This window comes from Muscardinus avellanarius, assembly GCF_963383645.1.
Source record: "Muscardinus avellanarius genome assembly, chromosome: 6".
NCBI lineage: Eukaryota > Metazoa > Chordata > Mammalia > Rodentia > Gliridae > Muscardinus > Muscardinus avellanarius.
In genome coordinates this window covers 49,312,535-49,331,759 of record NC_137791.1, presented here as the reverse complement: position 1 = coordinate 49,331,759, position 19,225 = coordinate 49,312,535, and the positions used below count along the sequence as shown (strand labels likewise).

The window sequence follows — 19,225 nt, the reverse complement described above, 5'->3', positions numbered from 1 at the left end:
CTTCGCATTTTGGTTCGAACCACTTGTTGTGTGACCTCTGGGAAGTTACCCAACCTCTCAATTTTATCCTCTTAGTCAGTGAATATGATGAAGCAGTCACTTCCCCCCAGGATTGTTCCAGCCCTGTGTACCTCCTTGCTGGCTTGTCTGCCTGGAGCCAGAGCGTCCTCAATCTGAAGATTGCACCTTGGTGGTAAGGAACAGGAGGGCCTCGCTGTTCATTTAGTCTCTTTTCCTTCATGGTACTTACAGCCACCTCACACATTTCATGTCTATCTGATTACTTGTTGTCCTCTCTCCCCTCAATAAAAAGTCTCCCTTGAATCTTTTGTGCTTAGAATGGAGCCTGGCATGCCGGGCGTGGTGGCGCACGCTTGTAATCCCCGCGCTTGGGAGGTGGAGACAGGAGGATCGCGCTGGTTCGGAGCCAGTCTCGCTGGCTTAAGAGACTCTGTTTCCACATAAAAATGTTAAAAAATAGGTCTGGGAGTGTAGCCCGTGGGAGTGTATACCGGAGGTAGAAGGGCTTCCAGGAACCCCAGTACCACCAAAAAAAAAAAAAAAAAATGGAGCCTGGCATGTAGGAAATGCTTAATAAATATTACTGAACCTGGGCACAGCGGTGTCTGCCTATACTCCCAGGATTTGGCAGGCTGAGATAGAAGGATCACAAGTTTGAGGCCAGCCTTAGTAAGTTACAGCAATTTAGTGAGACACTGTTTCAAAAAAAAAAATAAAAAGGTTAAGGATGCAGTGTAGAGGTAGAACACCCCATGTTCAATCTCCAGTACCACAAATAAATAAATAAGTAAATATAAAATATTTCTGGAATGTATGAGCTGGAAGATTAAACGAGTTAACTTATGTCAAATGCCTTGGCATAAATGGTCAATGCACATGAGCTGCTCTGTTGGCCATCGCTCTCCAGCACACGGGGCATCCTGTCTGGTTGCCCAGGATGGGATCTAATGTGGTACTTATCAAGTGGAGGTGGTTGCCTTACTTTAGGAAGGAATGCCTTGATCATCAGGTACATGCTACGGACGTTGAGATTCATCGAAAAGTCCCAGTCTTTTTCTTCACAGTCCAGGATGGTTCCATGGTGGACAAAACTGGAAGAGTGAGCAAACAGTGGGGAAAGACTGTCACTAAAGGGCTGCGGACGAGCCTCAGCGGTAGAGTGCTTGCCTGGCATGCTTGAGGTCCTGGGTTTGACCCCTAGCATTGGGAAAACCAAACCCTAAATCCAAACAACAATAAGAAATCCTCATCACAAAATTTCGGATCCCTTTGTTGATCATTTCCATTATTATTTATTGACTTGACCATTGTCTCTTTCCCTTTTCAAGACTTGTCTTTTCCCTTTTCAAGACAATTCAAGCACAGAGACACTTAGAACATTATGTTGGTAAGAATCCCGAAAACTCAAGCTAGAATATTTGTTATCTAAGAACAACATCCTTCTTTCAAAAGAAGAAGGCAAGCATCTTGCGTCACCAAATCAAGACGCTCATTACTAACTGCACTGGAAGGATCCACGCCCCAAATAAATGAGAGACACCTGCCCTATTTGACTTCTGTTTCAAAAGCAACAGTGCCCTCCGGTGGCAGAGATTTAGATTTCTTCAGAAAAATAAAAATTCGCAAGGAAAAGCAAGTGTCTCAGTCACCAGCCCAGCCACACTGGAATTCTTATCGATTTGGTTCTTGAGACCCAGATTATGGCTGAATGACTTGCTATATTTTATGTGTTAAGAAAAATCCTGTTCAAAATCTAGTCCTACTTCACAAGGACTATCATGATCCATAGTGAAGAAATTTACCATATTAACACAGTTGTTTCTTAAAAAGTCATAGAAAAGCTAGGCATAGTGGTACATGCTTATAATCCCAGCATTTGGGAGGCTTGAAACAGGAGGATCATGGCTTGTGGACAGCCTCAGCTACTTAGTGAGGCCCTTTGCAACTCAGTGAGACACTGTTTCAAAATAAAAGAATAAGCCATGTTTGGTGGCACACGCTTGTAATCCCCACGCTTGGGAGGCCGAGACAGGAGGATTGCGCAGGTTCGAAGCCAGCCAGGTTGGCTTAAGAGACCCTGTTTCTAAATAAAAATATAAAATAGGTCTGGGAGTGTAGCCCGGAGGTAGAAGGTTTCCAGGAACTCCAGTACCACCAAAAAATAAAATATAAAAATAATAAAAATAAAAGAATAAATAATAGAGCTGGGGGTATCACTCGAAGGTAGAATCCCCCTGGGTTCCATCCCTACTACCAAAAAAAAAAAAGTCATAAAAATCTTTCTGAGCTGGCTGGTGGTGTATGCGTGTAATCCCAGCATTCGAAAGGCTGAGACTGGATGATCGCTGTTCGCAGACAGCCTCAGCTACTTAGTGAGGCCTTCTGCAACTTAGTGAGACCCTGTTTAAAAAAAAAAAGAATAAAATATAGGGCAGGGGTTGTAGCTTGAAGGTACAATGCCTTTGGGTTCCATCCTTAGTATTGCAAAAAAAAAAATCTTTCTGTAAGGAAAGTGAAATTAAAAACTTATGAATTGCCAGGAATGGTGGCGCACACTTGTAATCTCAGTACTTGGGAGGCTGAGACTGGAGCCAGCCTCAGGAGGATCTTGGGGCCCTCCCACTTACTGAGACACTGTTTCAAAATACAGCATTAAAAATAGGGCTAGGGGTGTAGCTTAGGGGTAGAAATGCCCCTGAGTTCAATCCCTGGTACTGAAAAAAAAAGTTATGGATTACCCAGCAACATTGAAGAGAACATCGACTTTTTCAACTTCATTGACAAACTGATCGATTTGTTTCTTCTTTGTGACATCAAGGACTCGAATTTGAATACCTGAAAACAAAAGATACGATTACTAACAACTATATAAAAAATCCTTAGCCTTGAAGACTTAGCTGTTTTGAGGTGTGAGGTGTGAAGAGAGTAAGGCCCCTACAGTCTGGCTGCACAGGATTGTGGACTATCGCTAGGGTCTTAATCTTAAGATTCCCTTTAAATTATAAAAAGCTTAGCCAGGTGCAGTGGCGCACACCTGTGATCACAGCACTTGGGAGGCTTGTAGGTTTGAGGATAGTGCATAGTCATTTAGTGACACCTTGTTTTTGTTTTTGTTTTTTGTTTTTGGTGGTACTGGGGGTGGAACCCAGAGGCTTTCTACTTCCGGGCTATACTCCCAGACCTTTTTTATATTTTATTTGGAAACAGGGTCTCACTAAGTTGCTGAAAGCCTCACTAAGTAGCTGAGGCTGGCTTCGAACCCGTGCGATCCTCCTGTCTCAGCCTCCCAAGCGCGGGGATTACAAGCGTGCGCCACCACGCCCGGCGAAACCTTGTTTTAAAATAAAAAATAAAAAGGCTGAGGATGTAGATCAGAGGTAGAACTCCAAGTCCAGCCCCTAGTGCAACACACACACACACACACACACACACACACAATCTTAAAATACCATCTTGAGGCCCCCCTAACACACTCACTCTTCTCCCTCTCTTTCATTTTCTAACTTGGGTAATAAGAGCCTGTCTGGGTAATGACTTTATAGTGAACTATGACTGATCTGCAGTAGATGATTCTTGTATCCAGCAGCAAGAGCTGAAAGTCAGATCATTTTAGTGCGTTGTTTTCCCGAGAAACTGTGTTGTTAATAGGGTAACACTGAATTCTGTTGGAGTGAGAGTGAGGAAAGGGAGTAGCCATGGGATAAAGACTGTTTTTGTTTATAATCTTTATCTTTACACTTCCATTATTTATTAGAAGTGACTGTTAGGCTGGACACAGCACTCTGGCATGGGGTCTGAGAGAGACACACTAAACTAGTTACAAAAAAGCAAAAGTTCTCTAATAAAAGCTGCATTTATGTCTCTTTAAAATATAAACATGACTTATTTGATTATTTTAAAGATAGAAAAGAATAAACAAACTAAAGCAAGACTGAAATTTTGCTTCAGAAAGACTTCCAGTATAGTAGATTTATTTTGACTTGCTGGAACTTAATTTATTTTTTTTTATTTTAAATTTTTTATTGGTGCATTGTAGTCATATATCTTAATGGGATACATAGTTCAATATATTTTAACCTGAGAGGGCTGCTTCTGAACTGGCAGCTAACAAATGGCCTGTTTCAAAGCTGGCATTTTCCCCCCTTCGTTCTCCATTCTTTCACCCCATGTTAAGGAATAACATGTTCTTACCTGTTTGTTGAAAGAAGGGTATCTGACACTTATGCATCTGATTAAGAACTGACTCAAGGAAGACTCGAACATAAATTGCATTTCTTCTGATAAGACACCAGCATGACCCTGAAGAGCTAACCTCTAAAAGGCACCTGATTGCTTCGTTCAGGGGAATCCAGGGCTTGTTCCTAAATGCTTAAGTTCACTGGTTTCTCTGATTTGCTAGTGAATCAATCAGTTTTTTTCCTTCTTTCCAAATACTTGTCCCAATTATTTGATTCAGCAAATTGGGGCAATGGATTTGGCAATGTTAGAAATTAAGGTTCATGGTGTCAAAAAGGCATGTGTTTCGAAATTGTTTGGCAAGGCAATTTTACTTTTTTTTGCAAAAGAAAAAAGTATGTTCCCAGGTATTCAAGAGCACACCTGACAAAGAACCCAGTGGGTCTTAAATCCCCAACATAAAACTCCTGTGCTGTGTTCCTATTAATGGGAGTTACAGCTTCATATTCTTTCTGGTTAGCTACAGAGGAGGAGGGTTGAGCCTCGTAAGAGATACTAATTTTGTGAAGGAATGTCAAGTCCCTATCAGGTTAGAGAATGGTAGTTTACGTTAAGCTGTCTTTTGACAGAAAAGGTACAATTGTATTCTCACAATTCCCCCTGCTCTATTATATATTATTACTCTTTTCTTCAAATCCTATTAATACATGGCAACTTTTGCTCTCATAGATGTTTGACAATAGATTATTTTGGTAATCTGTTGGGGATTGTTTCATTAGAACTGTCTCTGTCTCAGGACTAGGGCCTTAACCCAGCGTATTATACCACATCCTGCTAGGATCATTATTCCAAATACTATAATAGAAAATATTATGACCACAGTCATTATTTCTCCTTGCTTTCCAAACCATTGTCCCATTAGGCTGGGGAAAAGATCATCTATCCTTAAACTTTTTGCTAGCTCAGCTGCTAATGCAGTCAAGCCTCACAGAGCTTTAGTTATAGCTCCATCTGGTGCCATATTGTTTGGGATAAAGGTCTAATAAAGGTCTAATATCTAAAAAGGTCTAATTTTTATGGCACTTAACTTTTTCCTTTTTTCTAAGATCGTATCTAAAGCTAGTCTATTTCTTAGGTTATTTGTTAGTAGCATCTAACTCTTTAGCTATTTCCTTAATGACATCTAGGATATAGTTGACAAATCTCTGTTGATTTTACTGTAAATTATTCATTCAATCTACCTTTTTATTAATAATGGACCACCAAATAATACTGGCATAAACCCTGTAGCTCCTGATATGGAGTACTCTCAACTAAAGTTCCACCAAAGGCCAGTTTTCTACCCTCCTCTGTGAGTAGGACTGTCACTGCTACTGAGTAAGTGCAATCAGGCCAGCCTCTGGAAATGGGGTCCAAGAGCTTGGATAAATAGGCCATGTGCTAGCTCTTTTCCCCATGCTCTTGGGTTAACACCCCTAACGCAGTACCTTTATAGTTAGATTAACACTGAGGTGGAATGCTTTTTCTAGGGATGGTAAAGCTAAAACTGGGGCAGTGATCAAGGCCTGCTTGAGACCCTTGGCCAATTACATTTCCTCCTGCTTCAAGAGGAGGGGGTCAGGTTCTTCATCAAGGAGATGAAGAACTAATTCCTTAGTTTTGAGGGTGTATGAATTAATCTATAATCTATAGTACCCGAAAAGCCCTAAAAATGTCCTTAATTCTCTTTTGGTACCTGGAAGGGGCATGCTAGTACTCCGAGATCTTCTCTGGACCGAACTTCTTTTTTTCCTTGCTGATTAGGTACCCTAAATATTTTACTTCCTTTTCAACTAACTGCAATTTGGTCTTTGCAACCCTTAGGCTGTGTGGTCCCAGAAAGTTTAATAAGTCTATTTTGGTAACCCACATATTAGATCAGTCCAATTGAAGAAGGAGCCTCAAATTCCTCTAGCACCTTTTCTAGAACTTGTCCAAACAAGTTGGATGACTTTGTGAACCCTTGTGGAAAGACTGTCCAGTGATATCGCTGTTCCCTCCCAGTTCCAGGGTCTTCCCACTCAAAGGCTGCTACAGCATCTCGTGCAGACCTTGAGCAAAAGCTTGGCCAGAGGACCCGCAAAGGCTGGAGTCCCCCGCGAGAAAAACTAACCCTTCCCCCTTCAAAATAATTATTTTAAAATTATTTGAATATGTGTAATTGGAATTTTATGAATAAGCATTATAACTAATGGGCAGCGGCGTAAAAGAGACTGAGTCAGCAAAGATCTTTTTTTTTTTTTCCCTAAGAAAAAGTTTGGGCCAAAGATTAAGCTCAAGCTGGCCTTAGTTTGGGCCAACATACAAGATTAAGTTCAAGCTGGCCTTGTGATATGAGACAAAGCATACTTTTTATGATTTATTAAGTGTCTGGCACCCTGTCCTAAAGTCTGCTAAAGAATTTTTCTGTCCTTGAAGTTTTCTAGGCATGACTGTGGTTTTGTCTACCCTACCAAGAAAGAAAGTATAAAGATTGTAACAAATCCTGAATAAAGTTGGAGAAGCTTGCATCTGGTCTCGTGTGTCAGAGTCTTCTCTCACTCAACCTCGACTCTTCTCTCACCAACACATGACCCCCAACTCATGCTAGGGCTGGGCCCCGGCAAAAGGCAAAGATAATTCTACTTTCCTTAGCTAAAGGACAGACCCAAAAGGCATCCTTTATATCTACCACTATAAACCAGCTATGTTTGTGAGGAATCCTACTTAGAAGTGTATAAGGGTTGGGGACTACAGAGTGCCTTCTCTAAACAATCTGGTTTATGGCCCTTTAGGTCCTGAACCAATCTGTAGGACCCATCTGATTTCCTTATGTGTAACATAGGAGTATTAAATGGGGACATGCAGGGTTCAAGCAGGCCATCCTGGAGTCAGCCCTCTATGATGGGTTGTGACCCAATCCTTCCTTCATGGGGTTTTGGGTACTGTGTTCTCCTAACGGCTTCCCCTTCTCTTTTCAGTTCAACCTGAATGGAAGAAATCTTAAGCCCCCCTCTATTTCCTTCTTTGTTCCAGACTAAACGGTGTCTCCTCTCCTGTCCAGGGTGGATAAGAGATTGAGTGAAATCTGAATATTTTGACGACCTACTTTTAATTCAATTCCTAATTTAATCATTGGGTCTTGGCCCAAAAGATTAGTTCCTTCCTTGGGTACAAAAAAGGAATTCTGCCTGGGCTAGTCTGGTCTCAACCTGTGTTTCCTTAAAAATAGATACATTAAGTCCTTCTCCCCTCACCCCTGAAGCCATTAGTAACTTATTAGACAGCCATGAGGAGGGGGGTGGTGGGCAAAGGAGGACCTGGATGCTCTAGAATCAACCAGGAATGTTAACCCTTCCTTTCAGGTCCCACCTGCAGATTTATCAAGGGCTCTTGGATCCATTTGCATAAAAGAGCCCCTGACTTCCCCAGTCCTCCTGGAAGGTCATGAAGGATGTTAACACTTTCCTCCTTCCTTTGATCTGGCATTCCTTTATAAAATGGCCTTCATTTCTGCACCTGTAACATTCTTTTCCCTTTCCATTTAGGTTGTTCCTGAGTCATCCTCCCTTTGAGGGTCCCTGTTGAGAATCTCTGTCTCCAGCTTCTGGGACCAGTTTTCCCCTGGGTTTCTTGTTCCATATAAAAGACCATTATTTTAGCTTTTTACTTTTATTTCTCTTCATCCCTCCCTACATATACCCTTTGAGCTTCCCTTAACGATTCCTCTAGGGTCCAATTTTCCCAGTTTTCTAATTTTTGTAGCTTCCTTGCAATGTCTGGCCAATTTTTAGTAATAAAATGTATCTTAAGCATTCCTTGTCCTAGAGCATTCTCTGGGTTTAACATCTGTTTTACATCTGTTAAGAAAATCAGCTGGCACCTCCTCCTTTTCCTGCTGTATATCAAAAGCCTTAGTTCTGGGATTGAAGTATGAATTCTCTAATTCCTGAAGTTCCCTCATATGACTTCTATGTTCTGGGTTGTTGTTATTCTATAGAAGCTCCTGAATGGAAACTTAACCTCAGCAGCTAGGACATCTGGACTTGCTGGGCTCCCTCCTTTCCGTGTGGCTATGGCTGCCTGTCTAATGGCTGCCCTATTTTTTTCCCAATAAAGACAATGCCCCAAATGGACATAAGTTCAGTCTGTGTTTGAATCTGGGGCCCTAGAAATTGATCTAGCTGGTCTGCAACCCCATGGTCATCCTCCATAAGAGGCCTGAGTTCCTTTCTTATAGCTCTGACTTTGGAATGAGTTTGGGGGCCATTCACAAAACCAATAGCCCCTCTACCCAGAGGAACTTCCCTAAGTGGGTAAAGAGTCTGTGACTGTTTCTTTTTAGAAGGAAAAGGGAAATTTTGGATATTCTGCTTAAATTGTTGAACCTCTCTTCTCAGTTGGAAAAGAGAGGTATATAATGGGGGGGGGATGGCGTCTGACGTCTCTGTAGACGACACAGATTTTCTACCTTCTCCCTCCCTCCTCAGGGGCTTGGGAGGGCCAGTATGTCGATTCCCTGAATTACAGGAGGAGGTAAACAGCCAAGGGGGTCCCACTTGCTATTTTTGCCTTTGTTTTTGTTTGTTTCTTCTTTCACAGGGAATAAGACTACAGGTCCCTTTCTCTAGCAGAGTTTGTAATCTATTTCTTCCTGGGTAGTAGGCCTTTTATCACTGACATATTCAATTAATGATCGGCAAACCCAATCCTCACTGGAACCAAATTTTGGCCAGAATACTGATGGTCAGAGGATGGGTTCATATGTCCAAATGAAACAGCAGTATTTTATCATTTGGTGTTTCTTTCCCCCTGCTGTCTTCTCAGTATTGGAGCATATGCCTCAGGGGACTATCTGAGAGAATTCTGTGTAATCCTCTCCTCCCTGGGTGGAGAACTTTTGTTTTCCAACTTGGCTTGCCCCCTTGTGTAATTGCAACTAGATCCTTGGCTGACACCTAGTCTCCCCCTGCTGGAGGTTTCTAGTATTTCTCCCCAGATGTAAACATATCCATGGTAGGTGCTTCTTAGCTACTGGTGGGCTAGTAACGTCCCCTGGCAGGCTCCTCCAGAGAGGCCGCCTTATGCTGTACAAAGTGCCATATTACAGAATGGCAGGTCAGACTCCACACCTGCTGTGTCTCATTCAAGCACACTCACAGCCTTGACTTCCCGCCTCAGCCTTCCTGGTTGTGTGACCACAACTAGATACTTGACTGAGACCTAGTTTCTCCCTGCTGGGGGTTTCTAGTATTCTTCTCCTGATGTGCTTCGTCTTTCTTTGTCCATCTTCCTAGAGGAAAATATATCCACAGTAGGTGCTTCTCATCTATTTGGAGGGCTAGTATAATGCCCTAGCAGGCTTCTCTGAAGAGGCCCCCTTATTCTGTATGAAGCCCCAAGGAGATAATAGAATAGCAAATCAAGAGTCAAGCGCAAGCGCACATGCGTGCACACACACACACACACACACACACACACACAACCATACACACACAACCTCCAGGACACACACACACACACACACACACACACACACACACACCTCCAGGATGCCCCGGCCACCCAGACACTACTTGCTTCTCCCTGAAGCATTCGTACCTAGGTCCATGTGAAATTTCTGGCCTCCGCAGAATCTGTTAAGGCCTTCTTTGCATTGTCTTGAAGTTTTCACCTGGAGATTTGTCGCCTGCCCCAGAGATTGTAGATCCCCTTCCCCCCAAGTCTACTTCAATAAGGCAGTATGACGTGTCACCCTTAAGAAGAAGGGATCCTCTTCACCCTGGAGAGGCGCCATATCCCACGTTGCATGCCAAATTTGTTAGAAATACATTTTCATGGCTTCAAAAAAAATTGTTTGGCAAGGCGATTTTACTTTTTTGCAAAAAAAGGGTGCTCCCGGGTATGTAAAAGCACATCTCACAAAGAACTCGGTGGGTCTTATATCCCTGACACAGGGCTCCTGTGCTGAACTCCTGCTGGTGGGACTTACAGCTTCACACTCTTCCCAGTCAGCTACAGGGGAAGACCAGGAAGGGGCGACTCCTGCAATCTCTTAGGAGATGCTCATTTTTGCAAAGGAATGTGAGTCCTTACCAGGTAACAGAATGGTGGTGTAAGTTAAGCTGCTCCTTAGACAGAAAATGTACAATTATATTCTCACAGTAACACTAATGCAGTTGGATAATTTGAGAAGTACTGAGTGTTTGATCATGTCACCTGTCTTTTTTTGCTGGAACAGTTAACTCACAAGTGGGCTCTCTGCTCTGGTTTCTCCAGGGTAACTGTAGTTGAAGTCCTCTGATGCGGAGTTACGTCCAGTGTGGTGCCATGGGTGGAGGTGCATGAATGCCCTGTGCAGTCTCTTAGGTGTTCTCACCTTGATGTGGCCTTAGGGCTGAGCTTTCTCCATTGCGGTAACTACTGGCCACATGTGAGCACTTGAAACAAAGCTGGTCTGAACTGAGATGTGTGTAAGTGTCAAATACACATGGCTTCTGAAGATTTAATATGAATGCTTTTTTTGGGGTGTTGTTGGGGAGTTGAACCCAGAGCCTTGCACATGCTAGGCAAGTGCTCTAGCACTGAGTTATATACCCATTCATTGAAGATTCAGTGTGAAAGTGATGAGGTGACGTTAAAAGGCACAGTCTTGTGGTTATCAGTGAGTTCTGAAGACTTAATAGGACAGTGACTACAGTTAATAATACATTGTGTACCTGAAATAGCTAAGAATACGAGAGAGAGGAGAGAGAGAGAGAGAGAGAGAGAGAGAGAGAGAGCGAGCTGTATGAAGTCATGGATTTGTTGATTAACTTCGCCGTGATAATCATTTCACAGTGTGCATCAAAACCTCCTGTTGGGGTGGGATGGAGCTCAGTGGTAGAACACTTGCCTATCATGCAGGAGGCCCTGGGTTCTATCCCCAGCAACAACAACAAAACCCAATCAATCAATCAATCAATCAATCAATCAAACAAAAACCCCACATCATGTTGTATACCTTGAATACATGAGAATCTGTAAAATATACCTCAATAAAGCTAAAAAAGAAAACAAATATTGAGCCAGGCATGGTGGCACACTCTTGTAATCCCCACGCTTGGGAAGCTGAGACAGGAGGATCACACAGGTTCGAAGCCAGCCTCAGCTACTAGTGAGGCTCTTAGCAACTTAGTGAGACCCTGTTTCCAAATAAAGTATAAAATAGGTCTGGGAGTATAGTCCGGAGGTAGAAAGCCTCTGGGTTACACTCCCAGTACCACACACACACAAAAATAAAATAAAGAAAATAAAAAGAAAATAAATATTGAAATTTGTAATAAAGTTGTAAGAGTTTAAATAAAAGGACTTAGTATGAAAAAAGAAAGGTATTCTGTTAATAATTCCTAACATTGAATATTCATTGAGATAGCAAAATTTTAGGTATATTGGATTAAAATACATTATTAAATTAATTCCACCTGTTTCTTTTTACTTTCTTAATGTGGTTCCTAGAAAATTGACAAGTCAGCCAGGTGTAGTGCCACAGGCTTGTAATCCCAGCATTTGGGAGGCTGAGATAGGAGGATCTGGGTTTGAGGCCAGCCTCAGCTACTACTTAGTGAGGCCCTTTGCAACTCAGTGAGACCCTGCTTCAAAATAGAGAATAAAAAATCAGGCTGCGAGTGTATCTCAGAAGTAGAATGGCCCTGGGTTCCATTTTCCTGGTACCAAAAAAAAAAAAAAAAAAAAAGGAAAGAAGAAAAGAAAATCGACGAGTCCACAGGTTAGTATCGGACCAAGTACCAGACAGGAGAGGAGAGCTGAAGTGAAGAGCTGTCCTTAGCAGTTGCCATAACAACAGTTACTTTTCATATATAACTTTGTAATTAGGAACTAAATCCTTAGCGTATTACTTATTTTTGATAAAGAAAATATTTAAGTATACATCTTCAGATTTATTTTGAGAGATGGGGAAATTCAGTATTATTTTGTCCTCTCTAGAACTTCTGCCCTGGCCTCATCTATCAGTGAAGAGGAAGTCTATGCCTATACAATAGAATTCAATCACTCATGTGTTACTTCAAAAAATTACACTTGCAAGACAAATGTAGCCAGAAACCACTAGCAGACTGTTTCTGGATTAGTCTTGTTTTCTGGAGTTAAAATGTGTCGCACTGTTAAAAGTGTCCACACTTCTGCAATGAGGGGCAAGAGAACGACTGGTATGACATCGAGTCCTTTCCACTGGGTCTCATCACTGACGCGGCTGCTTTAGCCTCGGAGACACTGGCCCTCATCCCAGGCCAGGCCTCTTGGCCACTCCTCATGTAGAGCGTTAGCATCTTCACCTGGTGTGTGAAAAATAGTCCTCAGGGCTGGCCAGGTAGCATTCACCTGTGATCCAGCAACTCGGGAGGCAAGGCAGGGGAAATTTAGTGAGACCCTATGTGAAAATAAAAAATAAAAAGGCCTGGGGATATAGCTCAGTGCTAGAGCATCCCTGGGTTCTCTCCTTACTACCAGAAAAGAAAAAATAGTCCTCAAAATAGATGTTGTTTTCAGAATTATTTCACAAGCTTGATTGGGGAATATATCAAGAAAATATATATTTGTTCAACTGCAATACTCAAGAGATCCACAATGATTAAGTTCCTCAACAACAAGGGAAACCCCAAGAGCGCCCAGGGCAGAAAACAGACCTAGATGTTGAGAAGGCAGAAGTTTGTTTGGACAAATGGGTTCCTTTGTCTCCACCCCTTGACAAGCATTACTATTAGGGCCTGGTCCAAGAAAACTAAGCTTACCAGCAAACCAAAAGGAGTCATTAAGAGTCCACCAAAAAGGAACATAAACAATAAAGCTGCTGTCCGACCTTCTTCTAGCATCCGACAGCAATGCTTTAGAAAAATTATGGGAAACAAAAAATTGAATACAATTGGCCTCCAAAATAAGAAATTGGAGCCGGGCGTGGTGGCACACACTTGTAATCCCAGCATTTGGAAGGCTGAGACCCGAAAATCGCGATTCTCGGACAGCCTCAGCTACTTAGTGAGGCCCTCCGTAACTTAGTGAGACCCTGTTTCGAAATAAAGAATAAAAAACAGGGCAGGGGGTGTAGCTCGGAGGTCGAATGCCCCTGAGTTTCATCCCCAGACCCACAAAAAAAAAAAAAAGAAAGAAAGATAAAAAGTAAAATAAATTGGTGACTAACCTCCATATTTGAAAGTGTTTAAATATTAATTCAGGTTGGTAGCACAACTGAAAAGGCGCACTTAGCTCCAGCGGCACCGCTCGGGGGCGGTGGTAAGGCGTAGCTGGCGGTGGAACCCTGCCAGGCTCTGGTCCCTCATCATCTGCCCCTCAGCTCTTGCCACTCTCCTTCCCCTTCTTCCAGGATTCAGGTTTCTCTTATGCACTTAAGTACACAGATTTTTGAGGCTGACACTATATTGATTTAACATGGTTTTTATTTTAGCTTTTTGAACTTTTTATTGGTGCATTGTAGTCATACTTCTTAATGGAGTACAAGATGGTGGAGGCATACCTGCACACATCACCCAATTAGCCTTTACCCAATTCCCGCCCTTAAATTTTTAAATTTTTAATTTTTTTTGGTATTGGAGATTGAACCCATGGGGCATTCTATACCCTCAGCCTTTATCGTTTTTGTTTTTGTTTGAAACACGGTATCACTAATTTGCAGAAGGCCTCACTAAGTAGCCGAGGCTGGTCTCAAACCTTGGTTTTCCCATCTCAGCCTCAGCTGTACTGGGATTACAGGCATGTGCCACCACGCCTGGCTAACCTCCACCTCTTTTTGTGTGTGTGTGGTACTGGGGTTCCTGGAAACCCTTCTACCTCCGGGCTCTTAAGCTGGCTTCAAACCTGTGCGATCCTCCTGTCTCTGCCTCCCAAGCCTGGGGATTACAAGCGTGCGCCACCATGCCTGGAGCCTACCCTCAACCTTTTTTTAAAAAAATTTAAAACAGGGTCTCGCTAAGTTGCTGAAGCTGTTCTGGAACCTGGGATCCCCCCCCCACACACACACCTCCTAGGTACTGTGATTGCAGGCCACCTTACCCTGATGGCAATATAGCCTTGGTAATCAAGGAGTCAGAAGGTAAAAAGGCAGCCAGTGCTGCTGAGCCGCTAAGGAACTTCCAGCATGCAAAAGCCACTGCTTTATAACCGCTGCTAGACTCTGAACTCCAGGCCCAGGCCCAGGCCCAGGCCGCTTACCTGGGTACTCTTCCAGTTCCTGAAGTTTGGACTCATTGATATCAGTGGCTATAACTTTGGCACCTTCTTTTGCAAAAGCCTGGCAGAGACAAAGTACAAGTAAATCTTTTGTTTACTTGAGTAAGTGAATCATGTGGCTTTTCTTCTTGTATCTTACTTCATTGTTGTTTCCCCTACAGGTGGAATTTCAAACTACGTAGTCTCCTCTCTCCCCCCGTATTATTACTTTCATAATTCATTAGAACAATGAGGCTTACATTGTGCTTATCATCTGAATTTGTCCCCTTCGTCTCAAACAAAAAAAAAAAATTTTTTTTGTGGGTCTGGGGATGGGACCCAGGGGCATTTGACCTCCGAGTTACACCCCCTGCCCTGTTTTTTTATCCTTTATTTTTGAAACAGGGTCTCACTAAGTTGTGGAGGGCCTCGCTAAGTAGTTGAGGCTGTCCACGAACCATGATCCTCCTGTCTCAGCCTCCCGAATGCTGGGATTACAAGCGTGCGCCACCACGCCTGGCTCAAAAAAAAAAAATTAAAAAAAAAAAACTATAGTTCTGTTTTAACAGTTCTCACAATGCTACTATCTGTGATGACATCCTATATGCCATTCCTGAGGTGACTAAACTCCAAATAGTAAGAGAAAAGGGGGCACGTTCCCTCCTAGGAGCATATGAGTACCTTCATAAGTGTTAAACCATGTGCTACGATTATACTTGAGGTGGGGGGTAGAGAGTGGGAGAAGTTGAGGTAAATCAAAAGACAAAGGTAACCTGAGAGTTTATAATGTTGAAGTCTTAATTCTGAATTATCATGGTTTCAGAAAGTTGTAGACTTCTGTGGGCCCCCTGCAGTAAATTGATACAGTACAGAGAAACCAAGGCACTTCATTTCTCAGAGTTGAAGGTTACCAGTGTCATCACACAATACACGTGTGTGGTATTAATTGCTTCATCGTACTGGGGCTAGTGCCTTCTTTTAGTAACTTAAGACAACAGGACCATACGAGTTCATTAAAAAAAAAGAAAATGGACAGAGGTGTCGCTAGGTGGTTAAGAGTGCTTGCCTGAGGTGCTTGAGGCCCTGAGCTCACTCTCCAGCACCCTCCCCAAAAGTAGAGCGGAATTGGATGACCATCGCATCCATCCACATTATTCAATACTTCGAGAGTGAGTGTAAACAGCAAAGAGGTCACTTACTAAGGCGGCTGCCCGGCCGATCCCCTGAGCAGCAGCCGTCAGGATGATGACTTTCCCATCGAGTCGGCCCATGGGGAACCTGCAGTTTAACCTAAACACAAGTGCATTTAGTGGTTTACACTGTCACAGACAGCTCAATGTGCTGCTTTAAGAACACGACGACAGCAGCTCTGCACAAACAGTCCTGCCGTCTGACTGTTCGGGAGCGTGCACTTTAGGTGCCTGGCTTTATACTGAGCACAACCCACTGAAGCCATACCTGGCGATGGACACTGGCCTTTAACTCACCTTTTGGTCCCTTGGGCAGCGGGAGTGGCCAGCCTGACGCTGTGAGGTCAGCATCCTCCCCGCCACCGCCGCCTGCCCATGGCCCCTGAACACACCACTGTGGCAGACTGTGTCCTTGCCACTCCCACTTGCTTCTCTGTTGTTTTTCTCTTCTGCAAACTTTGATTGAGGGCACACTTTCAATTGCCTATTGTTTTATTTTGTCCCTCAAAAAGATTTCATAGTAGCTGGGTGTGGTGGTGCACACTTGTAATCCCAGCATTCGGGAGGCTGAGACTGGAGGATCGCGGTTCACGGACAGCCTCAGCTATTTAGTGAGGCCCTCTGCAACTCAGTGAGACCCTGTTTCAAAATAAAGAATAAAAAATAGGGCAGGGGGTTGAATGGCCCTGGGTTTCGTCCCTAGACCCACAATAAAATAAAGATTTCATAGTTGCTTTCAGAGATTGATTGGACAAAAGGGCTGGAAAATCAAATCATGTCCCATATCCCCATTTTACAGAAGAGGAAACTGGACTCGCCGAAGGTAATGGAGCCTGTCAATTGCAGAGCCAGAACTAAACTTGGGCTTCCTGGCTCTGCTGCTGTGAGAAGATCCCAGAACGCTGCTGGTCATTTAAAGTTTAAGCATGTTGTAGTAACACTTTAACATGCACCATCAGCAATTTCTAGAAGGGAAGGTTGAGAAACTCTGAGCTAAGGTTAAATTCAGCATGCATGAAATACTTGGCCAGTGCTTGGGTTGGACCCCAGGGCGAGAGGATTGGCTGGAGCTGAACCAGGACTGAGGAAGAGTCGCAGAATGATCAACCAAGTTCTTCTCGCTCTGCTGTCCTTCACGTGTACCTCTGACTTCATACTAATCACAAAGTGGCTGCTCTGGCCCAAGGCATCGTATCCACACCCCAGGTAAAGAGAAAGGGAAGAGCAAAAGACCTCACCTTTCTACTCGTGGAGAAAGCCCTCTTTGGAAATTCCCACCTGCATAGCACTGGTCAGACCTCTGCAGCTTGGCCACTCCTAACAGCAATGGAGGTAGCAATCTGAGAATTTTGTTTTCCAGCCAGTGTAAAGTGAAGGGGCGGAGGGAGAGCGAGTTGGATGGGTGTTGAGAACAACTGATAGTCACGCACAAACAGCCTTCACAGTCGCTGGCTCAGCCTCTTGCCTGATAAGGTCCAGGTTGCCAGCCTTGCTTGAGGGCTCCGATTACCTACTCCCTTGCTTTTGAACTTATCTGCATTCTCTCTACAAGGCCAACTTCTCCCCTCCCCCCAGAACACAAGCCGCCCTTCCCTTTAAGCCTCATGCCCTGGTCAGGGCTCCCTATGCTCAAATGCTAGTCACTCCCGCAGGCGGTGGACACTGAGAACTGGAAGGGGCCTGATGGGACCATATGTGTATATTAGAAAGATTGCCCAGAGACAGACCTGGCAGGCATGCAAGTAGGTGGTTGCTGGGGATTGTCTAGGAGTGGGTGAGACGGGTTTCAGAGGTGAGAGAGAGCAGGCCCTGGTCAATGGTGAGGCTAAGTTTAGAGATCATGGTTTACCCAGTGTTCTTCAGCTCTGAATTCAAACCCAGGCCTTCTGACTGCAGGGCCAAGAGCCAGCCTTCTGTGCCCAGCTCACCTCCCTACAATTCCACCCTGGTGCTTTGCACACTGCAGACTACAGGGAATAATCGGCAAGGGGGTGTTTGTACTGAGGTGACTTTTTTTAGGAGCTAATGAGAGACTAACACAGACCTGCTTTCAGGAGACCCCAAGCTCCTCGTGGAGTCTCCCAGACTGCCCAGGAGTCGGGGCGCCTCTGTCCATCCAGCCTGGCTCAGATTCCGTCTCCATCATGGCCTGAGGGCTTGTCATCCTTATCTAGTTCCCACTTCATTTTCTTTTGCAGTAGCATTCCCTCTAATAAAATCCATGCCCGTGTAAGTCTGTCCAGACTAAGGCAGCCACATTATAAGAATCAGGTCCTGGGACCTGTTTACAACTAGCCACTCATTCCATTTTCCTTTGCTAGTGTTAGAAACGGAGTTGGCACATGCTTGTAATCCCAGTTCTTGGGAGGCTGAAACAGGAGGGTATCAGGGTTCGTGGCCAGCCTCAGTCACTTAGGCCCTCCGCAACTTAGTGAGACCTATTTCAAAATAAAGAATAGGACTTCTGGGAAGATGGCGATGGAGCAAAATGGGGCTTATGAGCCCCGCTAACAACCAATCTCTATTACCACAAAATCAGCGCCTTTCATAGCCAGAAAACACCATCAGCAGAGAAACAAAAAATGTAATTTTAAAGGACAGAGAAAAAGAAACTGGAAAACGAGACACCAGAAACCAGACCGCAGTGCTGCAGCCGGAGTCACGGCGTGAAGCGGTGGGCACCATTTTGCCTTGCAGCACCAGGCTCCAGAGAGGAAGGGAACTCATAACGGAGTTCAGAAACCAGAGAGGAGATACGCCGGCCTCACGCCCCAGAACGCAGCAGCAGTGCCTTACTGCTGACGGCAGCGGCGAGTTCACCGGATGGCACCAGACCAATACACTCAACAGCCCACCAAACTCCAGAGAGGAGTGGCAGACAGCGAGCCGAGGTGAGCCGCTGCAGAACAGCTGGGCAGGATTCAGCAGATCTCTCGGTGCAGCGAGCATCTAAAGCTCCCAGGGGCTGGGCACAGCACACCCTGCAGGGACCCAGAGTGGAGTTGAAAAACAGAAAAGAAATATGCCAGCCTCACGGCCGAGGGCGCGGCAGCGGTGCCATATTGCTACCGGCGGCAGCAGCAGCGAATTCACCGAGTCCAGGACAACTCCATCTGCGCACTCAACAGTGAGTCAAATTGGGGCCCCTAGAGGAGAAATCCCAGTACTGTACTCCCAGGGACTTGACCCAGTGGGGGAGTGGTGGTGGCAGAGATATTACACCATAGGAGAACGCCCAACCTGGCACCCGCCGTGATCTAAAGCAGCCTTGATTGACTCTCTGGGTCTGAGACTCTGCGATACAACCCAGTAAAGGAGTAGTGGGAACTGAGATACCATAGACTCGAGATCCACAGCACCTTAAGTGAAGTCGTAGTGACCCAGGGAAGAACCCAGAGAAGGCACAAACTTCCGAAATCATGGGAAAGAGGAATAACAATGGAGCAATGAAGGCCCACAACCCCACAACATCAGAACCTGATAAAACAGAAATTCAGAGATTTATAGAAGATCAAATCAGGAAAATAACTCTAGAAATAATAGAGGTGTTTCGAAAAGAATTCAGAGAGAGCCAAAGAGAGACAAAGGATGCAATTAAT

The 19,225-nt window shown here is 44.2% G+C and overlaps 1 protein-coding gene across 1 annotated transcript in view; it reads right to left on the bottom strand.

The window, feature by feature from the left end:
* The window catches only part of BDH2 (3-hydroxybutyrate dehydrogenase 2), a gene marked incomplete at both ends in the record, with an annotated part of 30,510 nt that extends 14,803 nt beyond the window's left edge, over positions 1-15,707 (bottom strand). The window contains 4 exons of the mRNA XM_080697325.1: positions 1,004-1,112; positions 2,760-2,856; positions 14,440-14,518; positions 15,636-15,707. Coding sequence (XP_080553451.1) covers positions 1,004-1,112; positions 2,760-2,856; positions 14,440-14,518; positions 15,636-15,707 — 357 coding nt within the window. The remainder of the gene's footprint in view (positions 1-1,003; positions 1,113-2,759; positions 2,857-14,439; positions 14,519-15,635) is intronic.
* Positions 15,708-19,225: the final 3,518 nt, after the last annotated feature.